We start from the raw sequence: 8,739 nt of genomic DNA on the forward strand, positions 1-8,739 counted from the left end.
GATAAAACAAGCCCCATATCTTCTAGAATTGCTCAACTTCTTGTTCTCTAATTTCAAATGTCAATTTACTCATTTCAGCACACTCCATTATTTTTCAAATAACTTCCTCCTGTTTTTATATTTTCTCATTTTTCCAGTTTTTTGCAAATACAATTCTAGCTGCTGTTAAAACATTTACAATAAGATATTTCAAGTCTTTATTGTACATTTCTGGTATAATTCCCAATAAAAAAAAATCTCTGGTTTAAAATCTATGTGTTTATGTATCATTTTCTCCAACCACATGTGGATTTTAGTTCAGTATCTTTTGGCTTCAGTGCAAGTCCACCACATGTGGTAATATCAGCCTGGTGTCTGATGACATTTCCAACACTTTTCCAACTTATTCTTGAACATTCTTGCAATTTTCGTTGGGGGTAGGTGCCACCTGTAAAACATCTTATACAAATTTTCTTTATATACAGTTGACATTGTCATTTTATAATTTTGAGACCACAATTTCTGCCATTTCTTTAACTCAATCCCATGTCCAAAATCCCCCCCCAGACTATTATAGTTTCTTTGACTTGTTCCTCTTGTAGTTTAACCTCTAATAGATATCCATATAATTTCTTAATTGCTTTTTCATCAGTACCTGTTAAAATTTTATCTAGCTCAGTCATTTTGTTGTAAAGACTTTTTGATTTTCTATTTTCATTATATCTAGAATATATCTGCACATATGAATACTAATTCATTTCTATTCCTTCTTGTTTCAACTCTTGCATAGATTTGAGTTCACCCTCTGCATTCAATATTTCAACATATCTAACAGTTTGTTCCTTTTTACATATTATTGGATATGAAAAGGCTTCAATAGTTGATATCCGGACTGGAATTTTTTTAAGTACTGTAATCTTTTAATCTTTTCCCAATTAAATAGCAAAGCCTCCCTTATATAATGTCTTCTAAAGTAAGCATGTGCTTTAGTTCCCTTATACCATAAAAAGCATGCCATCCCAACAGTAAATCATGACCCTCTACATTCAATAATCTAGAGTTTTTTTAGTGTTATCCACTCCTTAATCCACATCAGGTTTGTTGTTTGATAATATAACTCCCAGCCAGGTAAACCCAATCCTCCTCTTGTTCTTGCATCTTGTAGCAATTTGAGTTTTATTCTTGCTTTTTTCCCTTCAAATAGACTTTAAAATTATTTTATTTAGATGTTCAAAAAAGTCCTTACCCAATCTGATTGGGATTGTCTGGAACAGGTATAAGATTCTGAGTAAAATGTTCATTTTAATTGTAGAAATTCTTCCTATCATTGATAGTTGTAGGTTTTCCCATTTCATCAAGTCAGTCGCAATTTTTGCTTTAGTCTAGTATAATTGTCCTCCTTAAGAGTGCTGCATCTAGCTGATAGGCATATCCCCAAGTATTTAACCTTGTTCGTGACTTGAATCTGCAAAGCTTCTGCCAACTCTTCCTTTTGTCTTAATGGTATGTTCTTTGTCAAAATCTTTTTTTTTGTCTTTGTTTATTTTCAAACTTGCTACTTTTCCGTATTCCTCTATTCTTTCTAACAATTTGGGTGCTGTCTCTAGTGGATCTTCAAGGATAAAAACCAAATCATCTGCAAACGCTTGTAACTTGTATTCTTCTTTTTTAATTTTCATTCCTTTTGTTTCTTCTTCTCCTCTAATCTTTCTATTTAAAACTTCTAATGTTGACAAAAAGTAATGGTGATAGTGGGCAACCTTGTCTCGTACCTCTCTTTATTTCAATAGTCTGTCAGTTCTCCATTTATCATTATCTTTGCTGTTTGTATATGATATACCATTTGTATAGTTTGAATAAATTTATTATTATTATTTATTGGTTTTGTATGCCGCCCACTCTCGGAAGACTCCGGGCGGCTTTTCTTACCAAAATTCATCTGTTCCAATTGTAAGAACATAAATTGTGAATTCACATTATCAAAAGCCTTCTGTGCATCAAAAATATCAAAGCCATTTGTTTTTTGGGATGGGCCTCATAATATTCCAAAGTATTCAAAATCATTCTCATATTGTTTTTAATTTGTCTCTTTGGTAAAAAAAACATTTTGATCAGAGTGGATAAAGCTATTAAAGTACTTTTTAAGTCTCTCTGCTAATATAGATGCAAATAACATAATCTGAATTTAATAAAGAGATTGGTCTATAATTCTTGGTTTGTGTTAAATCAGTCTCCTCTTTAGGTAGCAATGCAATATATGCTTCTGACCATGATTTAGGTATTCTACTCTCAGACATCACTTCATTCATAACTTCTAAGAGTGAGAGAGACAAGGATTCTTCAAATGTTTTGTAGAATTCCACTGGTAATCCATCAGGTCCCGGGGCCTTTCCATTATTTTGTTTTTTAAGTGCTTCCGTTAGCTCCATCATCGTTATTTTACCTTCCAATATTGTTCTAGTTTCGTCTGATATCTGGGGAAGATTAGCATCCTGTAAATACTTTTTGACTCCTCCCTTTTCTATTTTCTCTTGTTCATACAGCCTAGCATAGTAGTCATATAATTTTCTTTTTCTCAGCATTTCCATACTGAATTTGTCCTTGCTCATCTCTTAGCTGCAATATTTTCTTTGCTTCTCTCTCTCTCTTTTCAGTTTATATGCCAACCATCTGCCTGGCTTATTTGCATTTTCAAAGTAGTTCTGTTTGGTGCCTCTAATTTGTTGTGCCAGTTCTTCCTTCTCCAGTAGATCCATTTTATGTTTAATTGCACCCATTTTTATTTTAACATCTTTTTTTGTGGAGATCTCTGTAACTCTTTTTCAAGTCATTTTCATTTTATAATCGTTGTCTAGGGCTTTATGCATTTGTCTTTTCTTTGAATTTCTCTTCTTTATGTAGTCCATTATCAGACCTCTAAGTAACAACCTTCATTATATCCCAAAGATTCTGCATTGATATATCTTATTTTCTATTTTCTTTAAAGAAAAAGGCCAGTTCTTTTTCCATTTTCTGTACAAAGTCTTTTTCTTTCAATATTATATTATTTAGTGTCCATCTAGACCTTGTCCTTTGGCCTTTCCATTTGATTGTAATTGGATTATGATTAGCACAAGTGCTTGTTTCAATCTCAACTTCTTGCACGTTACAAATCAATTCCGTTGGGGCCCATATCCTATCAATTCTGGAAAATGATGAATGTTTATTTGAATAAAAAGTATATTGTTTTTTTTTGTAGGTTTTCTTTCTCTCCAAATATCTTTTAAATTTGTTTCATCTATTATCCTGAAAAAGGATTTCGGAAGCAATTTTCTATTTAACTTTGTTGTTTTCTGTTTTGTAGTCCATATTCTGGTTTACAATGCCATTGAAATCTCCCATCATACAAAATATCAGCATAGTCCAAGTGACAATTTTTTGTGGTGTTTTTTGTAAAATACATCTTGTTTTTCATTAGAAGCATAAATTGCAATTAAGAGTATTTTTTTTTATGTTGTCCATATTTTCTATCATCAAGATTCTTCCCTCTTCATCTGTATAAATAGGTTTTGCCGGAATTTTATCTTTAATGTAAAAGATCACTCCTCTTTTTTTACAATCCGCCAATGAAGTGAACTTTTTTCCAAGCTTTGGTTGTATAAGGAAATGTTCATGTCTCTTTTGAATATGCACTTCTTGTAGGCAGAATTTGTCAAATTTTAACTTTTCTAGTTTGTGGAATATTTTCCTTCTTTTAATTGCTGAATTAAGCCCATTTATATTAATTGTGACAATTTTTCCCTTCCATGTTTATATTTTATATACAGGATTTATAGCTCTAGTTGATCTGGGTTCTCGTTGTTCTCTGAGATTTACACCACCCACCACACCTTCTTCTTTATCAATTCCATCTACAGCTCCTTCTACTTTTTCAATCCGAATTATGGGTGCCTCCAGTAGTTGTGCCAATAGTTCTTCTTTTCCAGTTTTCTCAGCCATTTCTCTGAAGTGTTCTGGGTAGAAGGCTTCTGCCTTGTCGATTGTATCTATTCTGTATCTTTGTCCTTGCCATGCAAATATTAAACCTTCCAGTATGAGCCATCTATAATTAACACCTTTCTTGAGCAGGATCTTAGTCAAAAATTAATATTCTCTTCTCTTCTCTCTCACTCCTTGGATTTTGTTTCAGAACTACAATCTCCTTGCCTTTATATTCCAGTTTTCTGCCTCTCATTTTCTGTAATATTTGTAGCTTAATTGCTTTCTTAGTAAATCTTATGTGGACTTTCCTTGGGAGGGCATTTCTCATTGCACATCTTTTGTGTACTCGGAACGCTTCATCTATGCCATCCATCATCTTCTCTTTGAATATCTCTAATACATTTGTCAAAATTTCAGATATTATTTGTACTAGGTTCTCTCCTCTTTCTTTTATGTTTTGAAATCTTAAGAAAAATTCAGACCTATCCATCTCCCATCCTAATATTCCACTGCTCTCCCTTTCCACGTTGCTCAATATACTGTCAAACTCCTCAACCTTCTTCTCTTATTGTTGAACCTTTTCTTCAATTTTTTGGATTCTGTCCTTGTATTTCATCATCCAATGTGGCATATCTTCTATTTTTCCTTCCATTTTAGCTGTTTTTTATTCTATGCTTTCAGTTCGTTGCTCTATTGTCTCAATTCTTTTTTCTATACTCTCAGTCTTCTTTACAATGGTATCTAATTTTTCATCCTTGCTATCAGCTCCTGCTTGTAATTTCTGAATCGCGTGCATAATTGCCTCTAAGGTTACTCCCTTCTCCTTTTCTTGTTGAAGCATCAACTGTATTGATCTTTGTCCTCCTGCTGGTGAGGAAGCAGGGATTGTTGTTGTAGAACCAACAGGTGTTGTCTTTCTTCTCATTTTCTAATTTTTTTCTCTTGTATTCTAGTCCAGTTAGTATCACAAAGATTTAAACATCAGCATAAAGATACGAAATTATAGATAAAATGAAAGGAGAAAAAAAGAGAAAAAAGAGGAAAAATGAAGATCTCTCACTTAAAAAGAAAAGTAAAAGAGAGAAAAGAAAGAGAGAGGAAAAAAGTCTTCAGTCCAATTTACTCAAATTTTAGAGCAAGTCATCCATTTGTCTCCAATATGTTCAAAAGGAAAAGAGAGCCAAGAAAAATCAGGAATCAATACTTCAAAGCCTCAAAAAAAAGGAGTCAAGGAGCCAAGGAAGAAAAAAAAATCACCACCTCCCCAGCAATATAAGCACTGCCACAAAGCTAGAAGAAATAGATTCAAAATCTATTTTTTTTAGATGAAAGTCTTTCCAAGGCCACTCTGAGCTTTCCCTTACAGCTTCTGTTTAGTCCAAAGTAGGTTTCCAGATACTGAAAGTTCCACAGGTAACAGCTGTGTAAACAACTGTATTCCTGCCCCTATCAGCTCTTAACCAAATAGCCTTCAAGGAAACTGCTTCTCTCTAAACAATGGTGTCTGTAAGAGTTCGTCTCCTAACTTAAGAAAGTGAAGACTCCTGGGGAGGGGCTCCATGTCATGGTGATAAGATGACCTTTCTGGCTTCTCCGGATAGCTGTCTAATTTGGATTGTGTGGATGGTCCATCCCGAAGAGACAGTGAAAGGTAGGGGGAGATCCTGTGGTCCCAGAGACACCCGCAAAGTCTCTGGTGACCCGGAAAAAGCCCCCTTTGCCAGTGATTGCAAGTCAGCCCCCAGGCTGCTGAAACTGCTGACAGCTCCTATACGCAAGTGCAGGAGAGAAGCATGTCATTTTGGTGAGTTTTTAAACCCTTTTTTCTATTGGAGAGAGAGCACCCTAAATTTGAAAATTTAATTTAAAATAAGGCTCACTAGAGAGAAAAGCAGTGGACTTAAGCTGGCCAATTGAAGTTTTTTCTTTTTTCCCTTTTTACTTTTGGAAGCCAGGCTGGACTTTCAATTGCAATTCAATGTGGATTGGCTTAGTGCGCTTTTTTATACTTTTAATTTTGGACCTTGTGGGGGACACTGAATATATTTAAATCTTAATTGCTCTGAAGATTCTTTTTTCTCAGTTGTTTACACAGCTGTTTGCTGTGGAACTTTCAGTATCTGGAAACCTACTTTGGACTAAACAGAAGCTGTAAGGGAAAGCTCAGATATGCCTCTATGAAGACACTTTTGTTATCAGTACCAAGTTGTATAAATTTGCTCTAAATACTTGAACCAACCTCTGTCAATACTGCATGACTGGCAGTAATCATATTCCCTTCAAATGCTGTATTTTGACACACAACTTCACATATTTTTTTCTTTACAATGTATTTTAATACAGTGATGTATCCTAGTATACAGGGCTTAATGCATGCTTGTGATACTTATGGTTTTGTTGTTGGTCAAAGCAGCTGCAATAATGCATCCTATAGTTTATGTTACTTTGCTCTGTAAGAAAAGATGATTGCCTAGTAAAAACATTTATAGTTGCTTCCATAAAAAAATAATAATACCAAAACCCACTGCACAGTTTAACTAAATTAGCAAGATTGTATTCCTCACATCTACTTTCTAATTTATCTACTAAGATGATCAAAGCAGAGACAGTATTATATTCTAGATCAGTGGTTCTTAACCTTGTTGGAGGTACTGACCCCCACCAGTTTCATATGCGCATTTACTGAACCCTTCTTAATTGGAAAAATAAAATATGATTTTTTCAAATTCAAAACATAGGTATATATTTAGGTATATATTTATACATAGGTATATTTTTATACATAGGTGCACAAAATGAACAAAACCATTAAAGAACAAAACCATTAAGAACAAAGAGCAAAACCATTAAATATTAAAACATGATGTTCACACAAGAACAAAAAGATAATAATGAATATTTACTGCAAATCAGTGTGACTTCTGCTGTTGCCTTTCAGAGACCAGTTCAGTAATGCGTGGCTTTACCTTGGTAAGTGCCACTCTCATGTCATTTTTGCAACAAAGTCTGTTCCTTTTCTTCGTTTTTATGTCCAGCATCCTCGAAAAGGATTGCTCGCAAAGATATGTTGTAACAAACAGTATGAAAATCTCCAGAGCCTTCTTAGCAATAACAGGGTACGTTACCATTTGTTACCAAAACGTTGAGAGCGTTGTTGTTCTGAAGAGTTGCTGTTGAACCTGGCTCTGCTGAATTTCAATGATTTCATCGAGGTATTCATCATCGACATCTGTTGTCTCAACACTAAACGTGAACGGCTGTCTCACCCATGCCGGATATGACTCTCTTGTAGGGAAGTATCCATCGAGAGACTTTGCAAGCAAATCTAAATACGTGGCAATTGCTTGCTTCAGTTCCGAGGGTACAGAAATGTCTCCGATTCCAGATACATCTTCAATCTTACTTACACAGTCGTCTAGCAGGGGAAAGTTTGCAAAATTATCGTTCTCTATTTGTCGTTTCCATAACGGTAGCTTTTTTTGAAAAGCCTTCAGGTTTTCTTCCGCTTCGATGATGTTGACTCCACCGCCCTGCATCTGTTGATTGAGATGATTGAGAGCTGCAAAGATATCAGCCATGTACGCTAAAATGAGAATGAACTCAGAATTTCAAGCAATCTGCATGACAATGTTGGTGCTCTTGCAAAAACAGGGCTAATTCCACACGCACAGCAAAAACACGATTCAGCACCACCGAACGTTAGAATAGTACAGAAGTACCTCGAATTCAGATCCCATTTCTTTACACAGCTTCCTGAAGAAACGGTGCCTCAGAGCACTATTTCGCACATAGTTCACGCATTCCACTACAATTTTTAATACTTCTGCCAGTTTTGGAGGCAAGGTTTTTGTTGCCAACGCATGCCTGTGCAGAATACAATGCGTAACAATGATGTCTGGTGCATCGGCTTTCACTAGCGCACCAAAACCAGACTTTCTTCCCAGCATGCCTGGAGTTCCGTCCGAACAAACTGCAGAAACCATATCCCACAAAAGATTGTTGTCTTTGATGAAGTCATCCACAAGTTTCTTCACATCGGCTGCCTTAGTTGTTGTTGTTAGAGGCTTACAAAATAAAAAATCTTCCTTTATCACGTTGTCTTTCACATAGCGCACGAATACTGCAAGCTGGCTTAGATTGGAAACGTCTATGGTCTCGTCGAGTTGAAGGCTGAATTTTGCCGGGCTTGAAATCAGATCTGCAACTACTTGAGCCAAGATGTCTTTGCTCATGTCCTCTATTCTGTCGCTGATGGTGTCATTTGAAAGAGGAATTTGGGATAACTTAACTTCAGCCGCTTTTCCCAGCATGATATTCACCATCTTCAACACAGCTGGTTTTATGAGTGTTTCAGCAATGGTGTGTGGTTTGCCCTGCTTTGCGATCAGGTAAACAACTTCGTACGATGCTGTGAGGATCGGTTTGTTGGTGGGTACAAAGCCGAGAACAGGCAGAGTAGCCTTTTCATCGAATCTAGCTCTCTTCACCTTGAATTCAGTGAGCGTTGTGTTCTTGTATTTTCCATGCAGCTTAAGGAAGTGTTCTCTTAGTTTTGCCGGTGCTAGACTAGAATTGCTCAACTTGGCATTGCAAATCATGCAGTTAGGACGCTGACTCCCATCACGTTCCATTATACATGTGAATCCATATTGTACATATTCGTCCGACCACTTTCTTTTTTTGCTCGATATAGTGTGAAGGGATTAAAATATTAAGAAAGAAATCACATGACGTACCATCGCGACAGTTACAATTCGACTACTGGGCGCACCAAATTCCCTGCAGCACAGATAGGCCAAG

The 8,739-nt window shown here is 35.8% G+C and overlaps 1 protein-coding gene across 1 annotated transcript; it reads right to left on the reverse strand.

The window, feature by feature from the left end:
* Positions 1-7,070: 7,070 nt before the first annotated feature.
* On the reverse strand, positions 7,071-8,537 carry LOC148045881 (protein FAM200C-like). The gene is made up of 2 exons (XM_087714397.1): positions 7,685-8,537; positions 7,071-7,522 (listed from the first exon to the last, which is right to left on the reverse strand). The coding sequence occupies exons 1-2, from the start codon at positions 8,535-8,537 to the stop codon at positions 7,071-7,073; spliced, it is 1,305 nt and encodes a 434-aa protein (XP_087570523.1).
* Positions 8,538-8,739: the final 202 nt, after the last annotated feature.

The sequence above is a fragment of the Thamnophis sirtalis genome, unplaced genomic scaffold, assembly GCF_051295495.1.
Source record: "Thamnophis sirtalis isolate CommonGarterSnake01/CBP01778 unplaced genomic scaffold, rThaSir2_p1.2 scaffold_4, whole genome shotgun sequence".
Lineage (NCBI taxonomy): Eukaryota > Metazoa > Chordata > Lepidosauria > Squamata > Natricidae > Thamnophis > Thamnophis sirtalis.